The sequence below is a fragment of the Phalacrocorax carbo genome, chromosome 4, assembly GCF_963921805.1.
Source record: "Phalacrocorax carbo chromosome 4, bPhaCar2.1, whole genome shotgun sequence".
Lineage (NCBI taxonomy): Eukaryota > Metazoa > Chordata > Aves > Suliformes > Phalacrocoracidae > Phalacrocorax > Phalacrocorax carbo.
The window spans coordinates 61939615-61957994 of NC_087516.1; the positions used below are offsets into that span (position 1 = coordinate 61939615).

The 18380-nt window shown below is 43.6% G+C and overlaps 1 protein-coding gene across 8 annotated transcripts in view; it reads right to left on the reverse strand.

Annotated features, from left to right (window-relative positions):
* Positions 1-18380, reverse strand: part of ADGRL3 (adhesion G protein-coupled receptor L3) — a 517783-nt gene that overhangs the window by 36499 nt on the left and 462904 nt on the right. For all 8 annotated transcript variants that reach the window (XM_064450191.1, XM_064450192.1, XM_064450188.1 and 5 more), the window contains one exon: positions 1989-2157. In XM_064450191.1, coding sequence (XP_064306261.1) covers positions 1989-2157 — 169 coding nt within the window. The remainder of the gene's footprint in view (positions 1-1988; positions 2158-18380) is intronic.

An 18380-nucleotide genomic window follows, 5' to 3' on the forward strand; every position in this document is an offset into this window, starting at 1 on the left:
CACGGTTAGCTGTAAAATTTTGCCAGAATATCTATGAGCATTTCAAAACTCTGTGAAACAACTGTTTAAATAGCAAATTACAGCTTTTTCATTAGGCTCTTCCTTAAGCGCTTGAGACAAACACAGTACCACGAGTGCCCAATATGCTCGAGTGCCTAATCAATCTTTGCTGAGAGAAAATAATTCAATTGCTTTAATTAGCCACCCACTGCTTGCCTCTCTGCAGCTTTTTGCTGATTTTCTAGTCCATGACAGATAGGAAAGGAAAGGATTTTTTTTTCTTCCTCCTCTCAAATAATTCCTCCCTCAGCTCACTGGGTCAGAGAGATGCATCCACCTCACAGCAAGGTACTAGCTGCATTCTCCTTCCCATTATGCAGCCATAAATCAGGAGAGATCCCACAGTCATCAGTGATGGTTTAAGGGTGTAGACTGGCTTGAGACAGAAAAGAGAATGGTTCTCCCATGCTGAGTGAGCACCCCAACAGCCAAGGAGGCTGCGATGCCATGCTGGGATGCCAGGTTAGGGACTGCCCCTTGGTGAGGTGTGTTGGAGGCGAGAGGATGGACCAGTAAGAATGGTGCAGAAATTCAAACTCTTCGTCAAAGAGGTACCTGCAGGTCTAATTAGCACTGGTGATGCTTCCTATGTTCTTATCATCATCTTGCCTGCAAACTTTCTTGCTGAAAGTTTTGGGATCATCAGCAAGCAGTTGCATCTAGATAAAGCTTTTAAGCTTTTCAAAATGCACAAATCTGAAATGAAATGACAAGGACGAAACTCTGAACCCCAAAAGTCTTCCTTTGGTTTCAAGAATGACATTTTTCCACAGCTCTGCAGATCTTTCCAGGGGCATCGCTCGCAGAGCTCACTTGCTACGATGATTTTTGCTTATGTTTCATAGGTCAGATCTCCCTTCCCTGTACAGAAAAATATGGGTAATACAGCACAGCCACAGCAAGCCCAGGGCTCTCAGATGGAGAACAGATCTCAGCATGGCCCTGACTTTACCCAGTAAGGCATTTCACCAAAAGCCACTGCTTACACTGAGAAACTGGGCCCCGGATGTATCCCTGTATAAACTTTTCCTGTATGTTTATACTGGCTAAAGAAACTGCTCTTTGAAACAAAGATGAACATAAAAAATTGCCAGTAGACATGCACAGAATTGGAGAGCTCTGTACTACTGAATTTCAGTGGAGAATAAAATGGTTCTTACAATTATTTATTACTGGTTGTCAGAGGCTGTGAGCGTGATCTACATATGTGCACAGAGATTTTTTTTTTTCTTCTCCCAGAATTTACTGAAGTTACTCCACCGTTATCTTGCAAATGTTAATTGGGGCATACTTCAAGTTCCACCAAGAAGCACTTGCTGTGCTTGCTTTGAGGAAGATTTCCAAAAGCCCACATTAGGACCAAGCAATACAAAGGTTAATGAACTGTTGCCGAGCGCAGGCCCTTCAGTTTTTAAAAACGTGGGGGAAGCAGCCCTTGTTACATACCATCAACCCATATATGCTGCTCTAGAAAAGGGTGATTTCCTGCAGGGACTGCAAATGAGGGTGTAAAGCTCTATTTTGCTGCCTGCACTCAGCCACGTGAGGAACCTCCGGATGCTGGTGGAGTTGCTCCCGTCTCACACTGGCATATGGGAAAGGAGAATCTTGCTGATAGCGGGCAAAGCCCTTTTACAACAGGTTCACTCCTGTAAAGCCCTTCAAACTGTCAGCTGCCTTTTCCCTTGCCTCCAACACGCTGGTCGCCCGCGCCCCAGCTGCTGAAATGCCACTGCCACATATCTCCTTTATCACCTCATTCCCCTGCATCTTGCTGGTTTCCAGTCCAAATACCACCCTTATTAGGTGCACGGAGATAAATCCGCATGAGACGAATTCAGGGCACACAGATGATGTTATGCTATGGTTGTTAGGCAACAAAACACCCCATTACCACCTCTTTTGCCGCTGGGAACAGTCTGTCTTACCTTTTTCTGGAGGACACAATGGAAAATGAATATAAACATTCCCTGCAGAGAATTGAATATGGTGAAGAGATACGCCATGATGACTGTGCTTTCATTAATATACATGAGTCCAAACGCCCAGGTCAGTCCTAATAGGCAGAGTAGGGCTATTGCACCTATAACCCAGGACCTGTTAGAAGAAACAAAACAAAACAAAAAAAAAAGGGATTGGTTTTTCATCTACAAAAAAAAGGCATTCGTCCACAAGCAGGAAGACTTTGCCTGTGGTTTTAGCAAAAAGAAAATTGTGTATCAAAATGAGTTGTAGGGAGTTTTGTCTTCAAGCTGGATGCAGTTTACAAATCTTCAAGCTTGAGGAAATACACGGAAATGGAAATGTTATGAGCGTAGAAATTTATCAGAACCAAAGCATATTTGTAACCACAATGTTTCTTTTCTTTTTTTTTTTTAACGTAAAAGCAGTATGTATGTAAATGACATGTAGATGCTATTTCTGCAAATGACAGGAAAAGAAAATAAACCAACCAAAACAACAACTCTAAATGTCACTTTTTTAGTGTCCACTGGTTTCACTGGGGCAGGAGTGCCAGCTGGAATAGCTCCTTTACACTTAACACCAAGACACATGTATTGCTGCATTTTAGCTAGTCTCCCATATGCCTGTAAGCCAATAAACAACTACAAGCAGGTGGGCAAGCCCTCACTGCTTGCCAGATCAGCTCTGCACAAGGAGGCTTTCTGCAATGCTTTCACACTTCTTCCACCCTGTGATGAGGGGAAATATATATACACACGTATAGGCGCTCACACTCCATATTTGCTAAAACAGTAGCTGCTGTCACACTTCTTCTCAGAGAAAAGGAGGGGCAATCCTTCTTCACATTGGCTGCAAAATCAGGATTATTGCTTGTTCCACCCCAGGAGGGAAGCGGGAGTAGGGGTGCAGCCACTGCTTGTCCCCAAATATTGTTCAAGCGAATATGGGTAGGCTGCAGTTTCTGCTTGCTTTCTTCCAGCAACTTTCTGCTGGGACAGACAGAGCTGGGGACATGGGATGGCTGCTGCATGTCAGTTATGTCAGTGCACTTTCAGGAAAGCAGGAAGCTCTGCTGGGATGGCAGGAGAAATATTCCATGTTACTCTGCTAAATAAAATTTAGTCATCTGCTAAATTAACTTCTCAGAGACTGATCTTCCAATAGGAGGACATGAGATGAAGTGTGACAAGCAGGATAGGAACTGGGTCCTGTACCTAGACATCTCCCTAGTTTCCACATGCTAAATTACCTACAACTTTAAAGGAATTGCTGCTGCGCAGGGGAGGGAGTCAGCTTCTAGCTGGGAAGCACAGCAGGAAGTTCGCAGCAAACAGTGCTGTGAGCATTCCTTTGCCCTTCCCTTCAAGGCCTGGATTTTCTTCTGTCTTCCCCTGGTATCATTAGGTGTAATATCATAAAATGAATGCAATGATATCCAGTCTTTGCACCCTTTCCTCAGCATTTAATCCTTCGGTTCCCCAAAGCAGACAAGCCTGCAGCCAGCCAGCACCTCTGCTTCCTTGTCCGGCCCAGAGCAGCCTGGGGTTCTGCAGAAGGGCTCACAGGGACAAGGACCTGCCTACGTTCCTAAGTCACTTCAGCCTTGCAGAAACTTGGCTAGGGTTTGGATGTATTTGGGCTTCCATCTGCTAAGCAGAGCATGGGGCAAGGAGGAGAAAGATGAAGCAGCAGCAGCTTAGGGGAGAAAATAAGTCCTGCAGAGGTCAGGCAGGCAGTCTCCACTATGGAGACTCCTTGGCAGCTGCAGCCTTGAATCCTTTTCCTTTTAGCAGGGCTTGTCACAAACAGGAGCACACTGGTGTTGTATTCGTGTTTTCTGTTGTTTTTTTTTCTTTAGGTATTAGAACAAAAATACAGCATTAAGTCTTCCACAGAAGTTTATAAACTATGTATTATTTAACCACACAACCAGAAGAGCTCCCTAAGGTAACCGCTTATTAAGGCAGTTCTTTAAAAATCACTATTATGTATCTAGCAGAGCAGAACAGCTCCTTTGAAGCATTTCCAGTCAATCCCGCTAATAAATATTTAGCACGATGCAAATTGAAAATGCACTCTCAAAATCCTTCAGAGAGGTAGCCACTAGATAAAGTTTACAGCTTTAGCCGCTTGGTATATTTTTCTCCCCGAGATTCCACCATCAGTGAGAGCACATTATCGTCTTAATTGCATGCCAATTTAAAAAATACAAATATGGTTTTCTTAAAAAAAAAAAGAACAACAAATGAAGCGGAAAACACTTTTTTCCTCCCCCTTCTCTTCTCCCCCACAACTAAAAGCTTTCTGCATTTACAGAATATTTTAAAAATGATTCCCAGGGTATCAGAAAACTATTCTGCTCTGAAGCACAGCCAGTTCTTGACCCCGATTAAAGAGCCTTTGGCTGCAGAGGTATGCAAGAGTGAAAGAGTTATTTAGTGGAAATATGCTACCTTCAGTGATGGAAAGGAATCTGTGGGTTAGAAGACCCTCAACAGTGCAAACTGCACACGTTACAGTGTTGTGCTTCAGAAAACAAGACCTGGAGATAAAGAGGGTGTGGAGATTACTTTGAATAGCTCCTTCCCGTATCCGCGGAAAAAAAAAAAAAAGAACCAAGCAATGAAAGAGAACATGGGAATGATGCCGCAAGAATGAACACAAAGGACTCTTCACCAGAAGAACAAACTGAAAGTCTACTGCAAAGCTGATTTGCTTCTATTTCATGCTACTGCGCATTGCTTTTTGGTTGCAGGAGGAAAAGCACAGATGCCCTAAGGCATGGAATTTCTAGGCATTTTTGGCTTTCTTCGCAGGTTTTTTTTGGTGTGGCTTGTGGTTTTTGTTTTGCTCCTTGTACAGACTTGCTGTTGCTTTTTCACAGTTGATCTTTTCTGTAGTGTAATTTTATAGCAATAAAGAAACAAAACCACCCATGTTTTCATGTAATTGAAAATCTGAGATTTACAATTAGGGACAATTAGGTACTCACAAGAGTAAGGAGACAGTCTCCAATGCACCAAACACAGATTTGCTTGCACTGCTCCCGTTAACTAGAACGGGAATCATGGGGATTACCACCCATGCACCTTTTGAAAATGTACTTCTGTATTTCTATTATCATAAAGCACTCTCAGTGACAGAGCACAGTGGGCCAGAGGGTTGCTATTGGTATAACAAGTCTGTACCACACAGGATTAACTTGGGAACATTCACCCTGAATTCACGTAATGTCCAATCAAAGAATATAAAGCCAATACGGTGACAACTGGTTGGCAGTACATATGCAGCACATTTACTCTGCACATTAGCTGTATGCCTGACTGTTTTCCTGCACAGTTTGCTCTTCTGCCTCAAATGCGAATGACAGAAGCTTTAATGATTTTTCAATATTGATCTGACAGCTGGTTCATGAGACCACACTGATAAATGAAATTTATCAGCCATTCAGGTCATTCTTACTTGATGAAGGGTCTGTTATCCTCATAGCTAAAGAATGCATAGACATAAAGACAAGAACACCAACATTAGAAATATAATGACACAGGGAATATAGCTTACTGCTAGTCCCCCTCCCATCTCCCACCAGCCGTCACCAAAACCAAAGGCGGACTGGCCATCAGGTGCGCCTGGTACACACCAGCCAGCCTGGCTTGCTGCCCCAGGAAATTGAGACATGACCAAGGACGCTGGCTTCAGGCACAGAAGCGAGCATTGTTAGCTGCGAGCTGCAGCTACCCCTCCTGGCTCTGATCACACAACTGTCAATTGACTTTGAAATCTCTTAAAAATCATGGCTATCTCTGGAGAAAACAGGCTTTGAAGCTCCAGCGTAGCCACCACAGAAGGCTTTAATGTGTTCAGGTGGCAAAACTTCACTGTGCCTCCAGCACTCTCCATCTGCGGTGCTGTAGTGTATTACAGGAACCTCTTTATTGCCGTTTACTTTTTCATAAGTGTAACTCCCAAGTTGCCAACTTACGAGCCAGACTGCAGCGTGATCTTCTTTTTGTGATAACGGCATTGGGATCTTCTAAAGCCCTGGGTGACAGAAAGCATTGACCTATTTACTCCCATTTCATGGGGAAGGACAAAGAAAGGACTCTGCCAAGCAAGAGTGCAAAGCAGCCTGCTGCAGTGAGGAAAAAGCCAAGGCGGACCACTCAAAATGAGCTTCTGCCACCATGGAGACACAAGATTAGCCACAGCCATTTTCCTATGGGACTCTCCCTGACCTTCTGGGACACACTGTGCACCTAACTGCCTGCATGGCAGGTGATGTGCAACACATGGGGAGGGCAGGCCAACTCCCAGGCCTCCTCTCCCGCCTGGCACGGAGCTTTTGCACCTGCAATCCCTTGCAGTGGCCACCATGGGTGCCAGAGATGGCGGCTGGCTCAATGTGTTCATCTCATTACCCCTGCCAACATAGCCAGGACCAGTCCATCCTGCTGACACCTCCTTTGGTCAATACTAGTAACTTGACAAGCTATAAACTCTGCTAAACAAACCACTCCCCTTGAGGGAACCCGCTCCAGCCTGAGTTAGAAAGAAGCTGTATTAAAGCTAAATGATTTTCAGCAGTAACTACTGATTGAGAGGGACACTAAGTTTATCCATGATGAGGCTTTGTGTTCTCTCCTCACAATGGCTAATGCCACGTAGGGACAACGTCTGCACTGTTCACATGCACCTGAAGCCACAGAGGGCCATGTGAGTATCAACAGAAGCAGGATTTAGTCCTCAGGAGAGGAAGGTGGTTTCACACAGTACATCATTCACCTCTCCCATTTTCTCCTCACACCTTTTCCTTGGCTGGCATCCCTGCAGAGATCCCCCCTGGTCATCAGCTGCCACCCTGACAGCTGCTTACCTTAGATCTTGTGCCATATCTGCTAATCACATGAGATCAGCTGAGCTACCCTACTATTCAAAGGCAGCATCTAACAACACACAGGGAAAGCACAAATCATATCAGGATCAGGAAGGAAAGAGGAAGCAAGTGCACAGGAGGTGGCTTGATGCAGGGAACTGAACCCCTGCTTCCAAGACACAGCAAGGAAAGCTCAGCTCCTTTGACTTAGCAAAACATAGGCTGAGACAGTGTGACCTCTGCATCTACAATGCATCTGGGGAGGTACCAGGAACACAGAAAAGCCACTGGCATTAAAAGGCTCCCCACTTAGCTGCACCAGCAGGGATCTCCAGCCCATCCCAACTGTGTAGCATGATGTTGGTCAAATCCCTCTGCTTCTCTTTGCCCTCTCATCCACTCCGCCTGCAAGATCATCGGGGCAGGTTCCCGTTGTGCTTGTGGCATAACTAGCACCACAGGACCTGCAGCTCCCTGGTGATCCAATTAATTAAATGAAGACGTGCGACAGCCTGGAGCTCCCAGCCCAGCAATGTGGGCAGGAGCAGGGCATGAATTTCTGTTACTGTGTTCACAAGCACTCAGGTTTTACAGTAAAGATTTTACTGTTGAAATGTTGCTGCTGATAGCTTTTAAAAAGAGAGAATTAGGGAAAGTTTTTACTCTGTTGCTGCTATCCAGATCCTCGTGAAGTTTTTCAGTGATCTGTAATAGCCTTTCTTCAATGCAGCTAGAGGCCCTGTTTCATCTTTGTACAGACAAAACGTAAAATCAGTAAACTCGGATTGCGTTTTAGCTTGAGGCTAACAGTTCAGAGCAGCTCAGGAGAAAACTGTCAAAAAGACCTGAGCAGTTTGTACCCATTTCCAACCTGGGTATGCCTAGGACCCACTGCCCAAAGCAAGTAGGTACCTAAAGAAATGAGATTTTCAAAGATGCCTAACTCCCAAACACTTCAAATCTCTACATACAAGGCCCATAGGACTTAGTCTCTTATATTCCTCATGAAATACAGATCATTCCTTTTCATTTTACCAACTCAAGTGTTGTAAGAAGCTTAACTCTTGTGTTAGCAACAATTCGTGTCTGACAAAAATTACTCCAGAATGTTTTTTCTTTCCCCTGGTAAAGCCTGTGAAATCTATCAGTGCTGCAGTAATACTGTGTCAGTATCTGTAATACATAAAAACCATCACTTAGACAAGAGAAAAGCCTTGGAAGAGCCTTAGCTCACAGGAAAATGGAACTGCTAACTGGAAAACTCAGATTATATTCACTAGCGGTACCAGCAAATATATTCACTAGCAGTACCAGCAAATAAAGGTTGAAGCAGAAATTGTTGGAAAACCTAGCCTAGCACAGCTTGAGGCGCTAGACCTAAAGTGCTTTCTCCAGATTTGGATAAATTCTTACAATTCCTGGCAGTAAGGGATACAGCCCATTGAATTTATACTGCGTGACTCTGAGCCCTCCAGAGTTAATGGGAGACTGGTGCAACCAAAGAGCAATTTATCCCGCACAAGAACAGCTGTTTGAGGTAGTTGAGGCTTCACCATTCCCTGAAGAAATACCTTTCTCTACTGACTGCAGAGAAAACTTGAATGATGGCTTAGGTGGGAGCTTCACTTTCAAATACCTAAAGTTAAAAAGCTGATCTTCAGTGGTTGCGTTATTCCTTTAACCTGTGAAATCTTACCTAACCTCCCTTGTGTTTCTTTGCAGCCCAGATGATGGATAGTGGATGGTCTACCAATCCGTATAAATACCTAATTCATTTTCTAGTCTTAAAAAAGCCCTGACTTTACCTTGGGGCAAATACTTCTTAAGGTTAATTATACATCATGTAAAACTCTTTCAAAATCTCATTTAAGTTAGATGTCTTTCAATTTCCCAGAGTACTTTCTCCTTCAATGATGAGAAACGATTGTTCATATTACCTTCTATATTCCTGTGATATTTCCAGACCAATACTTTTTTAAAAAGTTGCTAAAATTAGCTACTTATATCCTTGTTTAGATGCTTAAGGAATATAAAAACCAGTGCATCCTAAGCTCAGAAACCCCTTTCATGCTGCCTATCCTTGTAAAAACCCTAACATGTACCTTTTTGACACAAGGTGACCAAATTGCCGGAATATACCCTGACAGGACAATACAGAGGCACAGACAAACTGCAACTTATATTATATGGTGCAAACCACTTCCATGTATGTAGATTAACAATATCCTGGAATCCTAAAGCCTTCATTTTTTTTTTCAGCAGGAAAAGAAGGCAAGAATTTACCTTCACACACAGATTGGTCCTAAAACGCTGCTGAACAGAGAAAGCCTGCTATCAAAAAGCAGCTATTCTTCTCTCATTTAAAAAGAATGTCTGGTCTTCTTACGTTTTGAAAAGAGTTTATTCTTTTATATATATATATATATACACATATATTTAACAAATTGTCATTTTTCAGCCACATTGAGAGTAAAACTGGACGTTTAATAAAGCCCTACATAACTAATCAACTTCAGGTGTTCCCATTTTATTCAACCCTTTATGGTTTAAATTTACCTAACTCTATTTTATCACTCTTTTGACAATTCAAAGTATCTTCCCATCTCTCCAATAGCAGCAAAAGGCTCAGTAAGCACATGGACTCAGAACTCAGGCCCCAAAATAACACAGTTTGGCTGGTGAGCAAAAATGCCAAAGTGAGTACACAGGACCTTTAGTAGCTGTTATGGGTGATGAAACCCAAATAAAAATAGATGGATGAGGTGCACCCTTGAAAGCATTCAGAAAGACCCATGGAATTCATTTTAATATGGCACAAATAAAGCAGAGAGACAGACATTTCCTGCAGGCAAGCATGAGACAGACACAAAATAAAGCATGCTATTGTGTCTCCCCACTGCCTCTCAATATGAGGCACTAAGGATGTTTGTTTTCTTTTCCCTTTTTTTTTTTTTTTAAATTTCAAGGATTAGAAGAGATTGATTTATTGAACTGCTGAAAATCTACAGGAAGGAGTTGGAAAGTCCAGTACTCCCCTCATAAAGCAAACGGGTTCATTGCTAATTAGTCAAGGAGTGTCTTCGTGGTGAGAAAAATCAATTGCAAGCAATAAAAGAGTGCTTAAAGGATTTTGCCTTTGCATTTCGTGACAAAGTTACCAACTTAATGGCATGAAGCCAAATGTCTTCCTAATTGCCTTCCTGAGGCCGCTGGTGTTCATTACATGGCTTTCCAAGCCATCATTTCCAAGCCTCATCTTCTGGCTCCTGCATCATCTTTCACAGGAGGTGGCTAGTCCCCTGAAGACCTCTGTAACCATCTCGGGGGTCAGCAGGCCTGTCACAGCTTCATTTGCAGAAGAAACCCCTGGCTTTACATGCCTTGGAGATCTGTAAAGGTTGGGGTCCTACCCCCTGGCGTATGGGAAATTTTATACAGACTGAAAACCACTTCTGACTTCCACTGGTAATTCCAGAATTTTTTTCCAGACAAATGAGGCCAAACCTTCCTTGGCCCTATGTAATGCCCAAGCCCAGGATTTGGGGCAACCTATGCCTGATTCTTTATGCTAAAAGCAAAGCATCAGCATCATCTCTTTTCCCCTCATCTCAGCCGGGGAAGTCACGGCCTGCTTTCTGAGTTTGGTTCTTAGTTGCTGCAATGGGAAAGAGCAATTCTGTTAGGCTCATCTCATTTTCTGTAAGTAATTAATTACCCTCAGGATTGCTTACCCTGTTTATTTCCTTCCTCCTAGCTTGGCAAAGGCATGGCATGATTATTCAAATCACACTGATGTGTAACCACATATCTGATTGTTTCCACATGATACGGATTCAGCAAAGCCTTTAGACATATTTGTATGATCCAGATAGCACCAGCAGGGCTTGCTGACAAAATACTTAAAATGTATGCCCTTTTAAAACAATAATAATGATTTATGGGTTCACAGAAAGACCTTAGGTATTTAATATCTTTGAGGACACTCTCTCAAATCAATAACCACTGATTGATTTTTTTTTTTTTAATTCGGAAAGGACGACACCTGTCAGTGGGAAGATTAGTGCTTTACAATCACCATTCAACATTAACACAGCCATCACGAAAACCATAGACAAACAAGCAAAAACCAAAGCCAAAACAGTCAAATATTAAGCAAACCTTTCTGTGAAAAACTTAGCAGCAGATTGCAAAAACAAAATCAGATGCTGCCACCAACATCACTGGGCAAAAAAGGCACCCAGGCAGAAGTGCAATCTCAGATGATTTTTCAGCACTGGCAGAGTTTCTGCTTCTGAGGTGCTCACAAACTCTGCACTCTGGCAAAATTTAAATGTGCTGTATCTTTTCCTGGTAGAAGGTTGTAAATACTTCATTTTGTGCCAATTCCAAGTGATTTTTCTGGGTTTGCTTTAGGCTGCCTGTTCAAAGTTTGCTCATGCAGAGATGCACATGAAGGCTATATAGGATCAGCACTGAGCTACCCAGGGGACTAGGAAGCATGGTGGTTTCTTACATAGCATACAGGGAGATGCTAAGCTGACTGTTTGGCTTGTGAAGGCATGGTACTCTCTCTCAAGGCCGTAGGAGACACAAAGATCATAGGCTGAGCTCCTGTGCAAGGAAAGTGAGGCAGACAGTTTCTAATGCCCAGCTCAGTACTCTGTGGCTAACATCTAAACTTTGCATGGGCAAAGGTTTTCCAAGGGAGAGAAAAAGCTATTCTTCATTTTCAGAAGTACCCAGATCGTTTGGTCATCCTTGCAAAACTCTTTTGCCATTTTCTGGTGACAAAGAATGCGCTGCCTGCACATCCCAAGCACCGTTAAAACACATACTTAATTTCTCATCCGAGTATATCCAGACCCAAACACTGGTTTGGGGACTTTTTTTGTTCCCTAGGATCAGATTATCCTTTCCTGGAGTGGGAATCCAGGGGTGATTCCTCTTCAAAAGGCATCCCTGGAGGTGCTGTCCCCAGAAGACAGAGGAGACCAAAAATGCTGCATATAGCACAGTTGGCTGTGAAGGATAGATTGTCAATGCCCTGTTCTTAAACAACCCGCTCAGTTACTCTTTCTATTTTATAAGTAGGGCTGTATGAAAATCTTAACAAAAGGCTCATTCTTTACAAGCACTGCTATTTTATTTAACATTATGTTACAGGTAATGGCCAGTCAGGATTCTGGATCACGTTTAACAGAGGTTCACTGTGGCTCCTGTAAGTGTTTGCATTCACTGGCTTGTGTTTCAAACGCTTTCAACCACTCACGCCAATGCATGTACCTCCTTGAAGCTGCAGGGGTGCACGTAACCTCCTCTCCCAGCTTGCTGCTCCAAAGGAGGAGTCTGCACGTTGCCTCAGACCTTCAGCCCTTTGCCAGGAACAGAGAGTGCTGAAGATACAAGATTGGGCCTTCTGCGCCCAGACGCTGGGCATGGGCACATCCCCAAGGGCTGGACCCCTTCGCTGCACCGTGCCCTCAGTGTGCACTTCCAATAAGCCACAAATCCAGAAGTAATGAAGGATTAAAGTTCTGCTGGTCTGCAGATCAAGTCCCCCAGATGAACCCAATGCAATATTCAATTCCAGACCCTTTGGCATTGCAAGCTATTTCTAAGTTGTAGCATCCTATGATTAAACAAAAAAGATCTGGAAACCAATAGTTGAGTTTAAATCTCAGTACAAAAAGATGAAATAATCCTCATTGTCTCCCTACTTTCACTTGTTTCTAGAATAGCTAGAATAAAGAACAAAGACGACCTGCTACAAATTATTGCTCTGCATTGGTAATGTAAGGTTTTCCTACTAAAGGAGAAGAAATCTTGCATTTTCAAAAGTCTAACCTGTTCCTCACTGCACCAAACCCAGGATGTTTACTTTTTCTGCATTTCAATCAGCTGAGTAAATAAAACTAGACTGGTCAACCTCCATTCCTGACAGCACAATACCACTGTGTTAAATCAAGGCTTTAATTTAAACATTTCTGCACACGATTTTTGGAAGTTCTATTTAACCTTTGTTTTCAATTTTGTACCTAACTCTGAGGATTTTTTTATGACTTAAGAAAACCCGCAGGACTGAAACAACAAGCTAATCTGAGGGCTGGGATTAGTCATGTCTCTTTAAATAAAATACATATGTTCGAGCAAGAAAATGAGCAGATAATCACTTACACCCATACAACATATGGGGAGTGTGGGATACGGCAACGGTTTGTAAACGAGGCATATTTTCAAAAGGGGCTTCTCAGTTTTGTGCCTGATGCTTCTCGCCCCTCACCTCCCCCAGTCTGGGCCAGACTCCCTAAAAGAGCCTGGACTGGGCTTTGCGAGTTGTTATATGGTAATAATCAATGTTGAGTCTTTGCATTTGGCTACTACTTTTGGCTTTTAGGTTGCACATTCTCAGATTTATTTCTGTAAGCCTCTTAGCAAGAGACTCCCATGAAAACAAAAATAATAAAGGAGTATGGTGTGAGTTTTGTTTCAAATCAGAAACTTGGGAGAACATTTATTTATCCATTAAATCAGGGCTATGTGCCTTTAGTCTCAGACCATTTGAAGTTCCCATGGCCGCCAGTGAGCTGAGGGAGGCCTGTTTTGGTCATTTGGGGATTGATTTCTGAAGACTGCAATGCAGGACATTTCTGCATCATCTCCATTGACGTGATTTCAGCGTGTGTTCTTGTGAATCTGGCCACAATACCTAGAAACATTCTCTCCTGCATGTTCAGAATAAATAATTTTTTTCCAGGGAATTTCAGGTTTTTGATATAGTGCTTATTCTGTTGTTGCAGAAGATGGGATGGGAGCAGGTTTCCACAAGAGGGAAGAAGGCTGCAACAAAACTACAGTGATTAATGCCAGGATTAAACTATCTCAGGGGCCCTAATTAATAGTGCCTCTTTAGCAACAAAAGGAGCTCCCAGTCTGGGTCTCCCTGTCTGAAAGAAAGAAAATTAAATTTCCAGGATGACCTGGGTGGGTTTCTATCGCACTGGATGAGCTTTTCCAACAAACTCAGGCCTACAGCCTGACACGCTCCTCTTTGAAGAGGTCCCCACAAGTTGTGCTTTCTAAAAAGCATCCAGGTGGCCTATGGCACAAGCCAAGCTATACCCTGGCTAAATCAATTACACAATAAAATGGGACAAAAAGAGAAGCAAGCTGTCAAAGCCCTTCGCCTTTTTCCTTCTTTCTAGTGGGTCCGCAACTGCACTTGGCAGCTATGGCTGACGCGTCGCCCTTCCAAAGTAAATAAAGTAAAATCTCATTGCCACATACTGCAGCGCAGAAGAATGTCAGGAAGTCTGGTCTGGCCAGGGGAAATGCTAACAAACCCAGCCACAGCCAGGCAGAGCCAGGGGGCGAGGGGTTGGGTGCCCACGGGAACTTCAAAGGAAAGGTCATGTCTGTAAGAAAGGGAAGGGATGGTTTCTGGCCTCTGCCAGGAGAAAGTAGGTTTCACCATCTCCTCTCCAGCCATTTGGAGATGCCCTGTGTAATTTCAGGCACGACAGCTGCTCAGCCCCGTTGATGAATCCTTTCAATCTGCTTATAGAACCTGCCTTTTGTTAACTAAATAACTGCTCTCTACACCTAATTTCCTACCAGTTTTCCATGCAAGTAACTGTCGTGCCCCACATTGTGCACAATAACAGCCTACAGCAGACAGGACCTCAGATTTCAATATATATGGCGAAGAGCACATCTGGATTACTACCAGTGTACCCCCCTCTTTTTCCCTCTACTAACGCCACAATTACTTGAATGAGCAGTATTTAAATGGCTGCAGAAGCACTGTACTGCCACACAATGCAAAGGCATTTGGGATGGGGTTAACCTGAAACCCTGTTTTGCACAGAAAAAGGGGGTAAAGCATCTGGAAACACATGGATGGTTTGTTGTGCTGCAGCATCTGGCACAGATCAGATGGAAACTGGCATGCAAGGACCACAAGCAACCACACAGTACATGCCTGACCACCCAGAAAGGAGCTGATGGATGGAAAACTGAAGAACCATGCTGGACTATTCACACATAGATGTCTTTTCCTTTGTCACATAAGGCTTCCTACAAGAATGTGAATATAAAAAAGATTCAGTGTACTCCTGTCTATGACAGTCTGAGACATTTCGCACATCTAACATCTACCCGGCACAATGGAAAAGCGTGAAGGAGAGACTTCGAGCTGCTCAACTCCAGAAATCACTCCATACGGCAGCAACCTCCGGTAAAACAGCCTCCCAGCTGCTCTAAAGTATTCCAGCTGGTAACATGTCCTCACGAGGAGCCATCTGCTAGCAAGACTGCATCAATCCCGCACTGATACGCCTATAGTCTCCACCTCGCAGGCTATAGATGCAAGCAGCACAGCAGGTTTTTGCCATCCAGAAAGCTTGCGTAGTCCCTGGATTGAAAGATCTGTCTTCCCTGCAAGCTTGTAAAGGATGGGAGAACGAATCCTCGGAACAACCCCTTCCCGGATACATTTCTTGTCAGTAAATCAGTTTGTGTTCATGAGCAATTTCGTGCACCATTTGCATCCCACTTATGCTTTCAGATGGGCAACGAGCAAGATACAAGTGATGTGGGCAGAGCTACCAAAGACTAAATGATGCTCCTCTTTGCCCATCTCTGCTCACCTATGTTTGCTGACAAGCCACGAAGAAATGAAAGAGCGATGGCCACGGTGGACATTGAGCGCCCAGAAAGAGCCATTGGAAAAGTCTGGAAAGGAAAACCTCCTCCCCGCCCATGTTTGGGGAGGCATGGGCAGAAGCTACATGCACCACCCAAGAGGCAGCTGTTTTGGTGTCCTTGTCTGCATCGCTTCATACTAAAGAGATCTTTAAAAGGCAGGAGACATCCCCACCCTGGGACAACCCTTAACATTTCTGTTTAAACGTATTGAAGGAAGAAGTCAAACTGAACTTTTTCAAAAGGTCCTAGGTAAAAGCATGCTACTCTTGGTGATGGTACCTGTTGTGAAACGGGAACTACTCTGCTCTCCTGGCATCAGCATCAGGCAAAAAACTCTTGCAGCTCCGAACAACATATGCCACATGCACGAGCTCACATCTTCTCCTGGCTAACTGCCTCAAAAGCAGGACTAGAGCACGAACCTCGCTGTCTCAGCGGGTGCAACCCACTGAATCGGCTCAGTAGCAACTTGCCGTACAGGGTGGATGCTCTCAGCACAGGAGGAAGGACCCACATATGTGGTTACCCTACTTCCTCTTGAAAGTGCTGGGCTAAGTTGGAAAATTTAATGTGGGTAAAAAATAAACCAGCTCTGTACTCATCAGATCTCTTGCCGGGTAACCCCTGGGTAACCAGTGCTCTACCACGAGAATGTCAGATCCTCCCATGATGGCACAATAATATAGGGACTGTTCCTAAAGGTTAGGGAAGTTTATTTTTACAACTTTGAACAGTGCCTACAAATCTTTCAGCCACGCAGCATCTGGTTCAGTCACCGCCCTTTGAATGGCTTTTCTGTTGGTGCAGTAATTAAAGGTATCCCAGGTGCCACCTGATCCTTTATCAAGTTCATTAATTTAAGTGGAGTTATTTGGCTATTTTCTATACTTCATAACGTATTTCTAACCTTTAAAGTGACATAGGCAAGCACCAGATTGCAGGGGCGCTTATTAACAGCCTATTAAAATATTTTATGGCCTTTATTTTTACATTGCCATAGGGAATCAAATATTTTGCTGTTGTTGAACAGGCTCAGGATTTATGTTGCGAGAGCCTCACCACAGCCTAACACAGAGCAGTGTTAGGAAATGAACTGGGAGAACAAACTCCCATTCAGCTCCCCATGTGCCGTAAAGCTGTCACACGCAGATGGCAGCAAGGGGCCCTCCAATGCAGTCCCTCGGTAAGACAAGATGCAAGGCTCTGGGACCACACTGAGAGCCAGCAAAGGAAGCACCATCTTGAGAAACAGATCTGGGTGTCTTTTCACTAACCGTATAGAGCCACAGAGGTAAGGGCAGAAAGGATCTTCCTGGTCACCTGTGAAATGATGTGGCTTTTTATTCCAGAGCTGCTGTACCACAACCACATTTTGCAACTGAGTTAGAGCCAATGACTTGTGAAGATGACCATGATTTTACCTAGAAGACTACCCTTGAAGATGACTATGATCTTACCTAAAGGTTTTCCAGAGATTGCAAGCCCCTCACATGCCTAGGAAAGCTCCCTCAAAGGTTAATTCCCTTCTCTGTTACAGATCTGCACCTTCTCCTAACTCAAGCATAACTGATATTGAGAAAACACGTGCCTTGGATTTAGAGACTTCACTTTTCCTGCTTAGGTATTCAGAAATTACAATCAAGTCCCTTCTGAAATTTTTGTTTTGGTAAACTTCCTAGGGTGAGCTTGGGGTCCTCCCAAGTTTATATGATATTTCTCTTATTTTTTCAAGCATAAAACAATAATTTGTAATGAAGCAATATGTTTGGAAGGGTATCAGCAACATACTCGGAAATTTTTTAATTGCTAGTGTTTTCAAAACGTTTTAATGGAGTCAAATAAGGAATAGACATTCATCTGCCAAAGAACCTATAAAATATTTTACAATTACATTATAATTGATGTAACCAGTTGTAGAAATTCCTGTCATTTTAAACAAAGATACTAGAGATTAGCACAAGCAAGATTATTTAGTAGGCAATTACTATTTCTGCTTTAATTATAAGGGCTTTGGTGTGTGTCACCCCCCTTCCCCCCCACTTTTTAATTTAAATGTCATACTGCAAGGCTTTCTAGACAGATTTTGTGTGGGTAACCGCGGAAAGACCATTCTCAGCAAGCAATCCCATAGCACTAATGCATGACAAGTAGTCATATTAATAAATATTATTAAATATACTACTCCTTTAATGCCTTATCCAAGACCGAATGAAAGACCATCATGCTGGGATCAGTCCTGGATATGCAGGAGGGACTGCTCCTCCAATTTCACCTTACAGCTGAGCGATGGCAGAAGAAACAGAAGCACATCACAGAGCAGCCTGCCCGTAACCTGGGCGGGGACAGACACGGTAAATCAGCGCCCAAGCTCACTGGGGTCTCCTGCATTTGTACAGGCACCAGTCCCCTTTCCTCCCAACCCTCGAAGAAGCTGTGCCTAGGAAACTAAAACTTCACCCAAAGGACCACGCCAGGTCGTGGCACGCTAATGGTATTGCAAGCCTTGTCCGATGGGGAAATTTTAAGGTGGGACTGACCTTGTTTCAATTAAAGCTGCATCTGCGAGAGCAGCTCAGGAGTAAGAACAATAACCTTGCTGAGAACTGCCTTGCAGCTGTGCAATTCAGTCATCTCCTAACAAGCTCCCCTTGTGACTCTTCTCCCACTCCCACCACGGAAGAGAGGGTTGAACCAACTTCCAGCCATGTTGCACAACGCTCTCCTTTCGTGGGATGGCAGTGAAGTGCTGACTCCCGACAACTTCCTCCTCCTGAAGTTT